Source organism: Salvelinus namaycush, chromosome 3 (assembly GCF_016432855.1).
Source record: "Salvelinus namaycush isolate Seneca chromosome 3, SaNama_1.0, whole genome shotgun sequence".
NCBI lineage: Eukaryota > Metazoa > Chordata > Actinopteri > Salmoniformes > Salmonidae > Salvelinus > Salvelinus namaycush.
The window spans coordinates 17,734,368-17,752,323 of NC_052309.1; the positions used below are offsets into that span (position 1 = coordinate 17,734,368).

Genomic DNA, 17,956 nt, shown 5'->3' on the forward strand with positions numbered 1-17,956 from the left:
GTATATTCATTAATTGTTTATGGTTCATTGAACAAGCATGTGAAACAGTGTTTAAACCCTTTACAATGGAGATCTGTGAAGTTGTTTGGATTCTTACGAATTATCTTTGAAAGACAGGGTCCTGAAAAAGGGACGTTTATAATATATTTGTCGTGAACACGATTTTGAGTACCACCGCTCTTTTTTTTTTCTTTTTTTTTTTTTTACTGTACCATGATTCAACCAATTTCAGTATTCAGCAGGAAATCTAAATTAAAACCAACTTTTTATTAATAGCCTACTACTTTAATATTACGTTTATACTATATTATTCTTCTAGTGGATAACGTTTCCTCATAATGTGGGTGGTATATTTCTCACCTCAGGCATTCGATCCAAAATCGAGCTCCGTTAATCTGGGGGAGTACCTTGGCTCAGCAAATGACCTGTCTTGCAAAAGTCTGCCGTACATCCTGTACAACATACCACGCCCACTCAGCTGTTTCCGCAACTTTCCATTCGTAAAAGTTTTCCTCTTGCGAGGTACACTAATTTATCTACTTCTATTCAACACACCGAAACGTTTCTAGACGGTATTGGTTTTCCTCGGGCTAAACCGCCGTAGGTGTCAGCATGTCTCTATCAGACCAGAGCCGACAGTGGTATCCGACCAGTGTACAGGTAACTGTGGTTCAGTCAAGAAGCCTGAGGATAAAGGGGGAAAATGGCACCAACGACGCATACGCCATCATGCAAGTGGCCAAGGATAAATTCGCTACATCGGTGGCAGAGAAGAGCGTGGCACCGGTGTGGAAAGAAGAGGCCACGTTCGAGCTGCCGCTCTTCCACAACGGTAACACAGAAAAGTGTACGTTGCACGTCCACGTAATGCACCGGGCTCTCGTGGGACCTGACAAGTTGCTCGGCCAAGCAGTCATCAACCTGTTGGAGCTCAGCGAGGTTAAATCCCGTAATAAGACTGAGTGAGTGTTCTCAGTCTCTGTCCAGTAATAGGCACAGCCGTACTATTTCTAGATTGCTCCAGAAAGGGCTTTGGAGTTAGTTCCATAATTCCTTTTAAAATGAATCACTGTAGTTGTTGAAATAGCCTAAGGCAATAATGGAGCGCCACAATATTTGTCACCAATATTTGTCTTCAGTAGGGGTTGTAATTAAACAAGAACAGGGACTGCACCATATTCCAATTATATAATAATCATCTGACTCAACATGTAACCAAAATGTTATAATGTAGTAAGTTATAAGAGCAGGCCATAGGCCTAAAAATGTTGTCCCACAGTTTTACTCTGTCAGTTAATTCACCCAGCAGAGGTGCAACAACCAGTTGTTAGAGTGAAACAAGCCAATGGAATAACAGCGCTTTCTCCCGTTGCTTTTTACTTCGCTCCTCATGCCTTCCCCTCCCATTGAGTGACACTGTTTTTTTTAGCAGCCTGGGCAGTCTACTGATTTAGCCCGATCATAACAGTGGCGCATGTGAGGAGCACAACATCCCATTATGAGCGAGATTCCCAAATATACACTTCGATACAGCTATGACTGGAAGTGACTTTGTCGTAGCAGGTTATGAGAATTAGGTTAAGGAAAATGTTCCTAACCTGCTATGAAAAGTCACTTCCGGTCGTAGATGTATCGAAGTGGCGTGTTTTTAGGGAGTCCCCAAAGGCAATACCTCACTAATTGCCTCTCCTGTGAGTCTTTAGTTCATATCAGTGTTCTCTCTCTTTCTGAATATCTGTAAAGGAACTCATTGATTTTATTACAGGCCTCCTCTCCTAACCAATTAACCAATGGGTTTGCATTACTGAAGCCTCTGGCTGACCTTCCTCATTATTGCTCTTTGCTTAATGGTAGAATTACTAGGAAGGCTTTGCTGGTACAGTTTATTGCTAACACAGTCTAACTGAAATAATATAATAAATACTGCAAAAGGATAAACAACTTTCCTGCTGGGTCTTCGGTCAAACTGTTACTGTTTTCCTTCACACATTAAGTGAAGTCTTTGTTAAAGAGTTGAGCAGCAGGTGTTTATTAATTAGGCTGCAGGCTTATTTATTTCACAACTTCTTGAAATATAATCTGGAACAAAAATATAAACGCAACATGTAAAGTGTTGGCCACATCTTTCATGAGCTGAAATAAAATATCCCAACATTTTTCATACGCACATATATTTCTCTCACATTTTAAGCTCAAATTTGTTTACATACTTGTTAGTGAGCATTTCTCCTTTGCCAAGATAATCAATCCATCTGACAGGTGTGGCATATCAAGAAGCTGATTAAACAGGTGCACCTTGTGCTGTGGACAATAAAAGGCCACTCTAAAATGTGCAGTTTTGTCACAGAACACAATACCACAGATGCCTCAAGTTTTGAGGGAGTGTGCAATTGGCATGCTGACTGCAGGAATGTCCAGGAGCAGTTGCCAGATAATTAAATGTTAATTTCTCTACCATTAGCCGTCTCCAACGTCATTTTAGAGAATTTGGCAGTATGTCCAACCGGCCTCACAACTACAGACCACGTGTAACCACGTCAGCCCAGGACCTCCACATCCGGATTCTTTACCTGCGATATTGTCTGAGGGGGTGCACTGCTGAGGCATATTTCTTTCTGTAATGAAGCCCTTTTGTGAGGAAAAACTCAATCTGTTGGGGGGAGCCAGGCCCACCCATGGCAGCGCCCTTGCCCAGTCATGTGAAATCCATAGATTAAGGCCTAATGACTTATTTCCTTATATGAACTGTAACTCAGTAAAATTATTAAAATTGTTGCATGTTGCATTTACATTTTGTTCGGTATACATCCCACTAAGCTGTCTCTACGCCAATAGCTTATTTAGCTGCTATACACAAAACAGCAGGTGATGTGCACGCACACACACACTGATGTCTGGGAAGGGGGCACTTGAAAGTGGATATTGCTGGGTCTTTTTATGTATAAGGAGAGCACTTCTTGGTTAGACTGTATTAGAGTAAGTCTACTTTGGTTATTGCATCTTGATCTTTCTGATTACCTTTATGGCTCAATATTTTTGACAGAAACGGACGAATGTAACTAAGGCCTGGAATGACAATACAATCAAACTAGCAAGGGCAATGATCACAAGTCAGTCATAACGTGGCTAATAGGCTAGCGGATCTATTGATATAGCAAGCTAAAAACACGGAGCCTAACGTTAGCTAGCTGCTAGGAGGATGTCATGTCATTCCAGGAGTGGGTGAGTGACTGACATTTTCCCCTCATTGTTTTTCGATGGCTATACACAGCTAGCGATGCAGGTGTCATTTGGTTAGCTAGCAAAAACTTGAACAACTGTTATTCAGTTAGCATATCGCTTGCATTCGCAAATTCACTCTGGCTATCTATCTACTCCGATTTCAGAGCACTCTCATCTGAGTGTGCCAGAGCACAGAATAACTGATGAATTTACATACACGCAACATCCGCTGATTATGGCTGATGTCAATAAACATAGGCAATGAAAGTAATAGTTAGTCACAAACGCTCTAGATAACGTGTAAACAGCCTAACCAACTCTGGTAGGGCAAGTAAAATGGTCAGAGCGAGGTGTTCTCTCATTTGTGTCTGGAAGTAGCTAGCTAGCCAACTTTAGCCAGTTAGCTTTGGGTGCTTAATTGAGACAAGCATGCATTGTTGGCAGGCAAGCTGCAGAAGGACAAGTAGGCTACAATTCTCCATTGTTTATCAGTGCAATTTTGAAGGCCAACTAGCTGAAAATGTTTGAGGGTTTATCTAATGTTCCTTCGTTAGATGTTAGCTCATCTTTCTCTGGCTAACATTAGTTGATCTTTTTGTTGTTGATGTGCATAACTAAGGGAGAGAGAGAGCTTACCTTTTTCATGGTTGTTTGATCAATAGGAATGTAAAGTTTGGAAATGTAATTGGCATTGACATATTTGCAGAAAATCATTCAGGTGTATTTTTGTGGCTTTTGGCGAATGCGTTTTAATGATCTAATGTCGCAACTGCCTGTAAACACACAGTCCAATTCAAAGTGAATGATGGCAGGCCTGTGTGCAAATGGCTTGTTTGCATAAGGCCTACTGTAGCTCTGATTGGTTATGGTCCACCGGTCTGCGTATACTCCAGTCCTGGATGAGACAGATGTTTTATTTACTGCAGTGTCTATTAATTGTCCAAATGCACGGCCGCTTTCCCACTCTATTTTGCTATAGAATTTCCACAAATTCTTTAGTATATGTAATACCCAAACGTTCTAAGAATTTATGAAATCTTGAAAATGACCATATCTTTTGCTTGCTTGTCAGATTTAAAAAACAACAACATTTTGTCATATTCGTCCTGGTGCTAAAATGCTGTCAGTTCCACTTGAAAGTGCATTCTCCATGATAGTAATTGGTTTCATGCAATCTGAGTAGGAGTCAGTCTGGAGACAGAGCTGAGGATCTCCACGGCTGATAGCCCTTTTTGCTGTGTGACAGTGATAGGTTCATCTGACATTATTGTTATCGTTGCCCTTTAGCTCAAATGCCAAACTTCAGCAGAACATGTTTTCTCAGACCTGAATTCATCCCAGACCTACTTTCATATGCACTCCTCAAAGCCTCTCAATTTTTCTTTTTCTGGTCAAAGGATGTCCATGCCAACTCATACAACCTGGTTCATCCACCTTAGCCATTGTATACAATACTATCAACTTTTGCAGCATCCCACAGGATTATCGTTTTGAGTGCTTCATAAAATCTTATATAAAACCAATGCACACACACTTTGAGCCATATTGAGGAAGTTTTCTCATGGTTTGTTCTGCTCTGATTTCTCATTGTTGACTGTGGTGTACCTGATTTCTGTGGGGCCCAAATCCAGACTTAGCCTCACATTCTGGAGTGTTTTTCGGTGAAAAACAAACACATTTCTGTCTCTGTGCTCTCCCTCCCTCTCAGGGGGTAGGGACTTGACTGTGGCTTTACCAGCTCCCACACAGACTGTTATGTTTGACTTAAAGCAGATAACTGTTAATGGTCATGTTTAAACAGCCTCACTGCCAATTCTCACTAGCCGCTGGAAATGATTTCTTACTAACTCTGAACTGTGTTTGCGTATACCTGCAAGCCCTCCCTTTTCTAAAGGCGGAACATGAACCATGGAGATGTCGGCCTCTGTGAAGGCCAGTATCCCAGAGTCGCCTCTTCACTGTTGACGTTGAGACTGTTTTTTTTGCGGGTACTATTTAATGAAGCTGCCAGTTGAGGACTTGTGAGGCGTAGGTTTCTCAATCAAGACACTAATGTACTTGTCCTCTTGCTCAGTTGTGCACCGGGGCCTCCCACTCCTCTTTCTATTCTGGTTAGAGCCAGTTTGTCTGTTCTGTGAAGGGAGTAGTACACTGCGTTGTACGAGATCTTCAGTTTCTTGGCAATTTCTCGCACGGAATAGCCTTCATTTCTCAGAACAAGAATAGACTGATGAGTTTCAAATGAAAGGTCTTTGTTTCTGGCCATTTTGAGCCTGTAATCGAACCCACAAATTCTGATGCTCCAGATACTCAACTAGTCTAAAGAAGGCCAGTTTTATTGCTTCTTTAATCAGAACCACAGTTTTCAGCTGTGCTAACATAATTGCAAAATGGTTTTCTAATGATCAGTTAGCCTTATTAAAATGATTAACTTGGATGGGATAACACGCCTATGTAGATATTCCATAAAAAATCTGCCGTTTCCAGCTACAATAGTCATTTACAACATTAACAATGTCTACACTGTATTTCTGATCAATTTGATGTTATTTTAATGGACACAAAAAAACTAGGACATTTCTAAGTGACACAACTTTTGAACGGAAGTGTATATATTTGCGATTCTTCAAAGTAGCCACCCTTTGCCTTGATGACAGCTTTGCACACTTTATATTCTCTCAACCAGCTTCACCTGGAATGCTTTACCAACAGTCTTGAAGGAGTTCCCAAATATGCTTGTTGGCTGCTTTTCTTACACTCTGTGGTTTTACTCATCCCAAACCATCTCAATTGGGTTGACGTTGGGTGATTGTGGAGGCCAGGTCTTCTGATGCAGCACTACATCACTCTCCTTCTTGGTGAAATAGCCCTTACACAGCCTGGAGGTGTGTTGTGTCATTGTCCTGTTGAAAACCAAATGATAGTCCCACTAAGCGCAAACCAGTTGGGATGGCGTATCGCTGCAGAATGCTGTGGTAGCCATGCTGGTTAAGTGTGCCTTGAATTCAAAATAAATCCCTGACAGTGCCATCAGCAAAGCACCCACACACCATCACACCTCCTCCTCCATGCTTCACGGTGGGAATCACCCATGTGGAGATCATCCGATCACCTACTCTGCATCTCACAAAGACACGCCGGTCTCAAATTTGGACTCATCAGACCAAAGGACAGATTCCCACCGGTCTCATGTCCATTGCTCGTGTTTTGGCCCAAGCAAGGCTCTTCTTATTGGTGTCCTTTAGTAGTTGTTTCTTTGCAGCAATTTGACCATGAATGCCTGATTCACGCAGGTTCCTCTGAAAAGTTGATGTTGAGATGTGTCTGTTACTTGAACTTATTTGGGCTGCAATTTCTGTGGCTGGTAACTCTAATGAACTTATCCTCTGCAGCGGAGGTAACTCATGAGAGCCAGTTTCATCATAGCGCTTGATGGTTTTTGCGACTGCATTTGAAGAAATTTTCAAAGTTCTTTAAATGTTCCTCATTGACTGACCTTCATGTCCTCAAGTAATGATGGACTGTCGTTTCTCTTTGCTTACTTGAGCTGTTCTTGCCATAATATGGACTTGGTCTTTTACCAAATAGGGCAATCTTTTGTATACCATCCCTACCTTCTCACAACACAACTGATTGGCTCAAATTCATTCAAAAGGAAAGAAATTACACAAATGAACTTTTAACAAGGCACACCTGTTAATTGAAATGCATTCTAGGTGATTACCTCATGAAGCTGGTTACCTCATGAAGCTGGTTAAGAGAATGCCAAGAGTGCGCAAAGCTGTCAAGGCAAAGGGTGGCTACTTTGAAGAATCTCAAACATAAACAAATACAAATATATTTTAACACTTTTTTTGGTTACTACATGATTCCATATGTGTTATTTAATAATTTTTGATATATTCACTATTATTATACAAAGTAGAAAATAGTCAAAATAAAGAAAATCCCTTGAATGAGTAGGTGAGTCCAAACTTTTGACTGGTACTGTAACTACTCAGCCACTACAATGTAACAGTTGTGACTGCTATCCCTTTTGTGAAGTGTTCCAAAAACACATGTTTTCATATGATCACATGTGAAGTTAATGTGATACCATGTGACAACATGTAAAGCAACATGTGATATCATGAAACTACACATGTGAAAAATGTTGTCACATGAAGTGTTCCAAAAACACATTTTCACATGATTTATCATGTTAAATTTAATGTGAAGTCGTAATTTTCCACGTGAAATCATGTCGTTTTTCTGTAAGCGATGTGACCCCTAGGTAAATTCCAGGAGCAGGCATGTCTTTCCCTGACGTTCTGGCACAGTATTCCACAAACTAGCAGGGAGGAGTAGGACAGAATGAGTATTTGGGGGGAATTCAGTCACTCAGTAACAGGGTGTGTGAAGCTGCCTAATATTCCATGCTGGATCAGTATTTTTAGACTCAATGGACTCTCTCATAAGGGAGAGGTGTTACATAAACAAATCACTTGTTTACTCATGGACACACCCACATTAACTTCTTATGGCTGCAGGGGCAGTATTGAGTAGCTTGGATGAGTAAACGGCCTGCTCCTCAGTCATAGTTGCTAATATATGCATTATATTATTAGTATTGGATAGAAAACACTCTGAAGTTTCTAAAACGGTTTGAATTATGTCTGTGAGTATAACAGAACTCATATGGCAGGCAAAAACCTGAGAAGTTCCACTTCCTGTTTGGATTTTTTCTGATGCTGGTAGTTTTTCAACCAAGCTCCCATTGAAATTACAGCGAGATATGGATGAGTTTTCACTTCCTACGGCTTCCACTAGATGTCAACAGTCAATAGAACTTTGTCTGATGACTCTACTGTGAAGGGGGGGCCGAAGGAGACAGGAATGAGTAACCACTGCCATGAGGTGACCACGCGCGTTCACGTGAGAGGCAGCTCCGTTCCAACGCTCAACTGAAGTCAATGTAATTCTCCGGTTGGAACGTTATTCAAGATGTATGTTAACTTCTTATGACTGCAGGGGCAGTATTGAGTGATTTGGATGAAAGGTGCACAGAGGTGCCCATAGTAAACTGCCTGCTCCTCAGTCCCAGTTGCTAATATATGCATATTATTATTCGCATTGGATAGAAAACACTCTGAAGTTTCTAAAACTGTTTGAATTATGTCTGTGAGTATAACATAACTCATATGGCAGGCAAAAACCTGAGAAGTTCCACTTCCTGTTTGAATTTTTTCTGAGGCAGGTAGATTTTCAACCAAGCTCCCATTGAAATTACAGCGAGATATGGATGAGTTTTCACTTCCTACGGCTTCCACTAGATGTCAATAGAACTTTGTCTGATGACTCTAATGTGAAGGGGGGCCGAAGGAGACAGGAATTAGTCAGGTCTGCCACGAGCTGACCATGCTTTCACATGCGCATTCACATGAGGAGGACCTCTGTTCCACCGCTCTTCTGAAGTCAATCTAATTCTCCGCTTGGAACGTTATTCAAGATGTATGTTAACAACATTCTAAAGATTGATTCAATACATCATTTGACATGTTTCTACTGACTGTTACGGAACTTTTGGACATTTCGTCACGTTTTAGTGAACGCGCTTTGTGACTTTGGAATTGTTTACCAAACGCGCTAACCAAAGTAGCTAATTGGACATAAATAACGGACATTATCGAACAAATCAAGCATTTATTGTGGACCTGGGATTCCTGGGAGTGCATTGTGATGAAGATCATCAAAGGTAAGGGAATATTTATCATGTAATTTCTGGTTTCTGTTGACTCCAACATGGCGGCTAATTTGACTCTTGTTCTGAGCTCCGTCTCATATTATTGCATGGTTTGCTTTTTCCGTAAAGTTTTTTTGAAATCTGACACAGTGGTTGCATTAAGGAGAGGTATATCTATAATTCCATGTGTATAACTTGTATTATCATCTACATTTATGATGAGTATTTCTGTTGAAACGATGTGGCTATGCAAAATCACTTGATGATTTTGGAACTAGTGAATGTAACGCGCCAATGTAAACTCAGATTTTTTTATATAAATATGAACTTTATCAAACAAAACATGCATGTATTGTGTAATATGAAGTCCTATGAGTGTCATCTGATGAAGATCATCAAAGGTTAGTGATTAATTTTAGCTATATTTCTGCTTTTTGTGACTGCTATCTTTCGCTGGAAAAATGGCTGTGCTTATTGTGGTTTGGTGTGACCTAACATAATTGTTTGTAGTGCTTTCGCTGAAAAGCATATTTGAAATCGGACACTTTGGTGGGATTAACAACAAGATTACCTTTTAAAATGGTATAAGACACAAGTATGTCTGAGGAATTTTAATTATGAGATTTCTGTTTTTTGAATTTGGCGCCCTGCACTTTCACTGGTTGTTGTCATATCGATTCCGTTACCCGGATTGCAGCCATAAGAAGTTAAGTGAGGACTGAGGAGGTGTGTGTGTGTGTGTGACATCTTTCACATTTCTCTCATACAGTCTCCATCGCAGCGATGTAATGCTCAAAATATTTCTCATAGCACTTACAAAAATGTATATGTGTCGTCAGTTCGCAAGGGATTTTAATGACAGCTAGGACATATAGTAATGTCCATCAATTCTGTAATTTCTCTGTACATTGCACAGTAATTGACTCAATAGAGGGACAGGTTGAGCAAGCCTGACCGCTTTGTTTTTGGATTGTTGTACAATTCCCAAATGTATTGCTCTATCTTTCCTGTGAATTAATAACAGCAATGGACAATAAAGAAATATATAAAATATGTGTTTTATTGTCACACAGCAGATAGGTCTCGGTAAATGTGTTGTTCTACTAGGTTAACCATAGTAGTATAGTGACCCTGGAGAAAATAAGGGTTATGTTCCTTGGGTATTCGAACCAGCAACCTTTTAGTTACTGGCCCAATGCTCTAACCACTAGGCTACCTGCCACCCCAGCTGACACCCCTACTTACCTTGTGCTACCTTTCCCCATTCGGTCCTCTCTAAAACACAGCTGCAGTAATAGTGATGGAGTGAGTTGATGCTCTCTCTCACCCCATTCAATGATTCATCACATTTGTCATTCTGTGAGTAGCCAGTCTCTTTCATTGCCTTTCTGTTTGGATTCACATTGAGTGCTTCACTGAAGATAAGAAGCTGCAGTCACGGCATTGTGTTCATTGTTCATTTTATTTTTGTAACCTCCAAGAGGGTACTCATTGCCACACACACACACACACACACACACACACACACACACACACACACACACACCCTAACCTTGCAGATCTAAAGCCCCTAGCTGTCTCTTCCTGTCCTCGTCCTTTTTCATTTCCCTCGACTTCAACTGGGTTGTTTTTTCAGGAAAGAGTTTGAGGAAGAGACAACCTCAGGCCTTATGGGTTTTGCTTGACAGAGACTTTTACTGCTGCCTCAGCTCTTAATTGTTCAGTTCCAAACTATAAATTAGTGATTGTTTTGACAGATGTATGTACCTTCTAAAATAACATAATGACATGTAGAATACAAACAGACAGACTAACCCCTCTTGTTTGATGTTTTATACAATAGTGATTTATTGAGGGTCATTGAACCAGTCAGCGTGAAGAATTCTCTTTGTTGAAGAATTCTAACAATGTGAGTCTCTGTACTTTGACCTTCATATCCTCAAAAGGAATCTTCTGTACAAGTGAACCACTAAATGAAACAGACTTTAGGCATAGAGGAATTATATTTATGGTATTCTAATTTTCTATTTTGTGAACCACATTCATAAATAGACAAATGCCTGGGGATTTCTAAAGTCATTAATTAAATATGAACCTAAATTGATTGGAATTGACTCCCACAGTATTTAGCATGCATAGCACTTTGAGATATCAGCTGATGTAAGAAGGGCTATATAAATATATTTGATTTGATAGCATGTAGCAGGGGTGGGAAAAAATCACTCAGAACCCACTAATGTAATTTATCAATTCAATTTTACATTGCAAAATTATTTCACTCCTGGAACCCGGTTCCCCCTTTTTAGTAGCCTTTTATTGTACATTAGTGTTTTAAGGCATGGTATTCAGTCTTAACAGAGTAGTGACAACAATTTATTAGGACGGCACAGTGATAGAAATAGAATGAAATGCATAATGTTCCTGCTGGTGAACATTTAGTATGAATCATTATTGCCCAAACACTGACTCTCCAGAACACTCAGCGCATCATCAGTCATTTCCGCTGGTCCCTCCACCCTTGGGCCAATTCAGAGAGAGCTACTGTACTGATCACTGTTTCCATGGAGGAACTCTAAACAGTAAAAGGAAAAATGGCATCAGCCCCTACTTACTGGAATTATTCACTTGGTTATGATAAACCCTTGGAACCCTGCAACAAAAAGGGAAAAAAATAGCATCCTTTTAAATAAAGCTATGCTAGGGGTGAAAGCGTTCTTTATTTGTGAAAAGCTATCAACATGTAGACACTGTCTTTTTTTATAGCTGGAGGGGAGGCCCAGAGGCAGGTGAATATACGTTATTGGATCCTCAGCCTTCCTCTGCTTTCAGACTGGGATTATTCAGACAGATCAGTCAGTCTGAACAGTGTGTGTGTTATCTGAAAAGAAGTGGTTAATGCCTACATATGTCAAGTTATTTCTGAGCTCACAAGTTATTTTCAATGGCCATGAACCCCTGGAGGAGACAGCAGGCATCTGAAAAATAAAATATTATGTTGATTATTTTTTCACTGCCTCATTAACTTACACCTTTAGTTCTTGTGACATCTCTTGGAGAAGAACAGCATTTCTTTTATACCAGTTATATTCGGTTGAAGTTTTTTGATAAATAATACAGATTTTCTCTCGACAGATGGCATAAACTGCTGGACAAGGCAGGCAAGCCAGACAAAGACCAGGGAGAGGTGCAGGTGGACATCCAGTTTATGAAGAATAACATGACAGCCAGCATGTTTGACCTCTCTGCTACAGACAAGCCACGCTCCCGCCTGGGAAAGTTCAAGGACAAGGTGCGAGGCAAAAAGGAGGGTCTGTCGGACACTGCGTCTGCCGTGGTACCGTCCTTCACCCAGGTTCTGACGGACAGCGAGGGGGAGGGAGAGGGGGTAGGGAAGGGGGGTGCAGACAAAGGAGAGAAAAAGAAGAAAAACAAGCTGAAGTCTCTGTTTTCTCCCAAGTCTAACCTGCAGCGTCATGGACTGTCTCAGTCTATGTCTGTCCTGGGCCCTCTGCCTGAGAAGAAGTCCTCACTGAGTGGCAGCCGCTCCACAGGCCTCAATGTGGACTCCTCTGACGGTGAGGATCATCACAGGCTGTACATTCAGTTGAAAATATAGCAGCATTATCTATTTGAAAACGCTTATGTTACACAGTATGTGTTTGCAGATCTAACCTTTCCCCGTTTCTTTCTCATCCAAAGGTAAAAATAAATTCACGTTTCAGACCCATAAGCGCACAGGCAGTTCCCTGTCCCTAGGGCGCTCTAAGATTCCTGCCCCGCTTGCAGAGCAGAGTAACCTGTGCATCAATGGCACTCACATGTACACAGAGGAGCCCCAGCCCCGGAGCGCCCGCACCGGCTCCAACTTTAGCCTGGCCAGCTCAGGCCATGGCTCCATGGAAGACCTGCGCAAGGCCCAGGGTCGTAAGAGCTCCGGCACCTCCATGGACTCTTTCAGGGCCCTGAAGCAGCCTTCGAGCTGGGCAGAGGAGGAAGAGAGGGTTATGTTGGATGAGGAGAGGACGAGAAAGGAAGAGCAGGAGAGTAAGAAGTTAGACGAGGAAGAGAGGATAAGGAAGGAGGAACAAGAGAAAAGCAGGATTACGGAGGAGGGGGAAGAAATAAGGCTAGAAGAGGAACAGGGGGAGAGGAGACTGAAGGTGGAGGGAGAGGACAGGGTTTGGAAGGAAGACCAGGAAAAGTGGAGGTTAGAGGAGAAAACGAGAGAAATGGAGGGACAAGAGAGGTGGGAAGAAGAGGAGAGAATTAGGAGAGAAGAACATGAAAGAATGAGGAGAGAGGATATACTGAGAAAGGAGGACAAGAGGAAAATGAGGGAGGTGGAGGAAAGATTGAAGAGGGAGAAAGATGAGAGGATTAAGGAGGAAGAACAGATTAGGAGAGAACAGGAGGAGGAGGATATGCAAAGAAGAGAGGAAGAGGAGAGGAAGATGAGGGAGGAGGAAGAAAGACTAAGGAGGGAACAGGAGGATATACTGAGAAGAATAAGGGAGGAGGAAGAAGATGAAAGAAGGAGGGGTGAAGAAAGAATGAAGAGAGAGGCTAAAGAAGAAAGAATGAAGGGAGAGGCTAAAGAAGAAAGAATGAAGAGAGAGGATGATAGGCTGAGGGAGGAGGAAGAAGAAAAGAAGAGGATTGAGGCGGAAGAAGAAATAATGAAGAGAGAGGAGGACAGAGTGAGGAAGGAGGAGGAGGAAGAAAGGAGGAGGTTTGAGGAGGGAGAACAAAGAATGAAGAGAGAGGCTGAAGAAGAAAGAATGAAGAGAGAGGAGGATAGGCTGAGGAAGGAGGAGGAAGAAAGGAGGAGGAGGATTGAGGAGGAAGAACAAATAATTAAGAGAGAGGAGGATAGGCTGAGAAAGGAGGAGAGCAGAATGAGGGAGGAGGAAGAAAGAGTGAGGAAGACCGCAGAGGAAGATTGGCTGAGAGAGGAAATGGGGATAAAGAGGATGGAGGAGGACGAAAGAATTCAGAGAGAAGCGGAAGATAGGCTGAGAAAGGAGGAAGAGCTGAGGATGATTAGGGAAAAGGAAGAAAGGCTAAGAAGGGCAGAGGAGGATGATATGTGGAGAAAGGAAGAAGAGCAGAGGAAGATGAGGAATGAGGAGGAAAGGATAAGGAGAATAGAGCAGATGTTGAGAAAGGAAGAAGAAGAAGGAACGAGGCTTGAAGAAGAAAGGGAAGAGGAGAGGAGAGATGAGGAGCAGAGAAAACTGATGGAGGCGAAAGAAAATATGAAAAAAGAGGAGTTGAGAGGACAGGAAGAAAAGAGGAATGCACAGATGGAGGAAAAGAGAAGGCATGAGGAGGTGAGGGTAAAGTTGGACAAAGTTGAACAACAGATGAAGCAGAATAGAGAGGCAGAGGCCATCGTGTGCAATAATCCTTTTGAGGAAGTCTCTCCTACCACTTCATATGATGACAACTCTTCAAATAACCCGTTTGAGGAGACCACCACAACCTCTTCTACTGGTCCCATCAGCCGAACAAATAAAGTATCAGCAGTCAAGCCAAGGTCAGTCCCACTCCCAAACCACACACACACGAGCACACACACACTCCATCACTGTCTCAGTTCCCCAGAATTGTGTTACCACTTGGGTGTCATAAATTATGGCTGCACTAGTTATTTAGTCTGCAAAAGCAGCAGGTGGTCTCCAAAAGCAACACACACGTTTCTGTTGCTCTGTCTCCTCATCCACACACACCTACTAACGTCCCTGTATCCTCACTGAACTCTCATTCAGACGTCCTCTTTCATCTTCTAACAGAACTATGTCAATTATGCTAACATTCTCTTTTCCTGTGCTGTCAGTGCAGGGTGGCACAAGTCTGATTAGAGTGGAAAACTTGCCAATTTGTCTGAGAATACTTTTATACAACCAGTTAATCAGGCCAGGCAACAAGCCTGATTTATGGATGTGGGACAGTCAGTATAGCTGCTTGTAGAAACTCAGCAGGATGCAATTGGGAGGATTTTATTGGATCTGTACAGCTGTGGCACAAAATACAGATTTGAGCACAAAACCTGTCGCTTTATCAAAGACTTTAGTATAGGAAAGTGTTTTGTCTAATAGATTAAGTCAATTGAAACGCTTGGTAAGAGTTAGATCTCAGTGTGTTGGTGTCGTGGGCATTTGGTGTGAAGGGAGTGTGTAAGCTGATGTCATGGTATGTTTGTCTGTGTGGCGCATGACACTACTCCAACATGCAGATCTCATTAAAGCACAATCCCCTAAAGGAAAGATGGGCAACTTTGATGGGGGTGGGGGCCACAAAAAATCTGAACTCATCATGAGGGGCTGCAGTTGTTCGCAGTTCTGCGTACCCACAAACATACCACACTCATTTTGTCATGAGGTGGAGAGGAAAATAAGCTGTTTTACAGCTAATTTCCTGCAATTCTACACATTTTTCCATAGGGTGGAGAGAATTTTTTTCAATTTTCAAAATGATATCTGAGTGAAAGTGACTAACAAAATTAATGGGGTCCCCCCAGCCAGTAATTCGACCATGATAATTAGATAGCCGGCCGCTAAACTATCAGTAAAACTGCTGATTGACAATCAAATTTCAAAATTGCACCTTACCTACTATTCTAACTCGTAAGTTGAGACCCCGACTAAGTTCCAAAAAATTAATAATTGGGAAATTGATCCCAGGGTCTTCAAAAAAGTTGCCCATCACTGCCCTAAAGTAATCTAATAACTTCATGAAAATTGTACTGCTGTGGAAAACGTGGATGTGCGTGTGCATCTCTGTGGATGTGCGTGTGCATCTCTGTGGCTGTGTTTACGCAGGCAGCCCAATTCTGATCTTTTTTTCACTAATTGGTCTTTTGACCAATCAGATCAGAAACATTTCTGATGTGATTGTTCAAAAGACAAATTAGTGGAATAAATCAGAACTGGGCTGCATGTGTAAACACACCCCTTGTGTCTTCGTATTGGAAGCCTTTGGCTAAACTGAGATTGGCTGCGCTTCCCATGACTCAATCGTACCTTGTTATAAAGATTCTACAGATCAGTCATATTAAAGGTGTTACAGAGAGACATAAAGCATTAGGTGATTGCTCAAGTTTTTAACGAGGGTGTTGATGTTGAATGACTCATGCGAATCTGTATCCTGATGAGGCTGGACCAAAGAAACCATCCAATAGGATGACATGACTCAGTATAGGCAAGTCTGTTTGGTCATGTGAACAGGGAATGGTTCAGAGGCTACAAGCATTACCTTTTATATTGATCATTTACATTTGTTTTATTATTTGAAATCTACATGTATAACCTTTCTGTTCCCTAGTGTGTTTGTGTAACTAACCTAACCATTATAACTAACCTTCATGTCTCTCATAAAGACCTAATGAATGAATGAATGAATGATGAAATCCCATCCTTTCTCCCATTGTCTTGTCTGGAGAATTAGTCCCACCCTAGTAACAACTTTGTTAGGATGTAACACCTCTGTAGTTTGTGTTGTCTACCTCTCTGCTAAATGTGTTTGTGTGTGTGGATTCCAACAAGACTTTTGTTTTTGATAAAAGTAAAAAATAACACATTCAATTTAATACAACATTTGTTTATTTCATGACATTGCATTATTTAGTTTTAGAAACAAATCCATTTTTCTTATATACAGTACCAGTCAAAAGTTTGGACACACCTACTCATTCCAGGGTTTTTATTTATTTTTACTATTTTCCACATTGTAGAATAATAGTGGAGACATCAAAACTAGGAAACAACACATATGGAATCATGTAGTAACCAAAAAAGTGTTAAACAAATCAAAATATATTTGAGATTCTTCAAAGTAGCCACCCTTTTCCATGATGACAGCTGTGCACACTCTTGGCATTCTCTCAACCAGCTTCATGAGGAATGCTTTTCCAACAGTCTTGAAGGAGTTCCCACATATGCTTAGCACTTGTTGGCTGCTTTTCCTTCACTCTGCAGTCCATCTCATCCCAAACCTCTCAATTGGGTTGAGGTCGGGAGATTGTGGAGGCCAGGTCATCTGATGCAGCATTCCATTACTCTCCTTGGTCAAATAGCCCTTACACAGCCTGGAGGTGTGTTGGTTCATTGTCCTGTTGAAAACATATGATAATCCCACTAAGCGCAAACCAGATGGCATGGCGTATCGCTGCAGAATGCTGTGGAGTCGCTTCTTCTTATTGGTGTCCTTTTAGTAGTGTTTTTTTTGCAGCAATTTGACAAGGAAGGCCTGATTTCACGCAATCTCCTCTGAACAGTTGATGTGTCTGTTACTTGAACTTTGTGAAGCATTTATTCGGGCTGCAATCTGAGGTGCAGTTAACTCTAACTTATCCTCTGTTGCAGAGGATAAGTTTACCCAACCGTGGGACAGACTGTTTGTTCCCACAATCGGGACTCTCTATTGGTTACACAAACATTTGGCCTCCCATCCTATTCTAACCACCTCTTGCCGGCTTTGTATTCATGTTACCTAATGAAATTGCTGTATAATATGATATTTTTGCCATCTAATACACATTCAAATGTCATAAATCAACACTGCAGATCTCTCCCTGTCCTCTGCCGTGCCTTGATTGTATTACTGTTGATGATATCTGGAAATGTGCATGTACACCCTGGCCAATCTACTGTTGCTAGCCCCAATTCTGACTTGTGCCCTGATATCTGTTTCACTGATTTCTGCTCTCGTAAAAGCCTGGCTTTTCTGCACGTTAACACTAGAAGCTTATTACCTAAAATGGACCAATTGAAAGTGTGGGTTCACAGCTACAATCCAGATGTGTTTGTCATTACTGAGACGTGGTTAAGAAGTGTTTTGAATACTGATGTTAACCTTTCTGGTTACAACCTTTTTCGGCAAGACAGATCTTCCAAAGGTGGGGGAGTGGCAATCTTTACCAAGGATCACCTTCAGTGCTCGGTTCTCCCCAAAGTCTGTCCTCAAACACTTTTATTTGCTGGTTTTAAGAATTACACTTTCAAATAGCTCTTT

General features: G+C 41.5%; 1 protein-coding gene across 1 annotated transcript in view; it reads left to right on the forward strand.

Moving 5' to 3' along the window:
• Positions 1–612: 612 nt before the first annotated feature.
• LOC120045038 (protein split ends-like) overlaps positions 613–17,956 on the forward strand; it is a 54,562-nt gene continuing 37,218 nt past the window's right edge. Inside the window, exons 1-5 of the mRNA XM_038989864.1 lie at positions 613–962; positions 12,077–12,519; positions 12,644–12,950; positions 13,242–13,860; positions 13,924–14,480. Coding sequence (XP_038845792.1) covers positions 613–962; positions 12,077–12,519; positions 12,644–12,950; positions 13,242–13,860; positions 13,924–14,480 — 2,276 coding nt within the window. The remainder of the gene's footprint in view (positions 963–12,076; positions 12,520–12,643; positions 12,951–13,241; positions 13,861–13,923; positions 14,481–17,956) is intronic.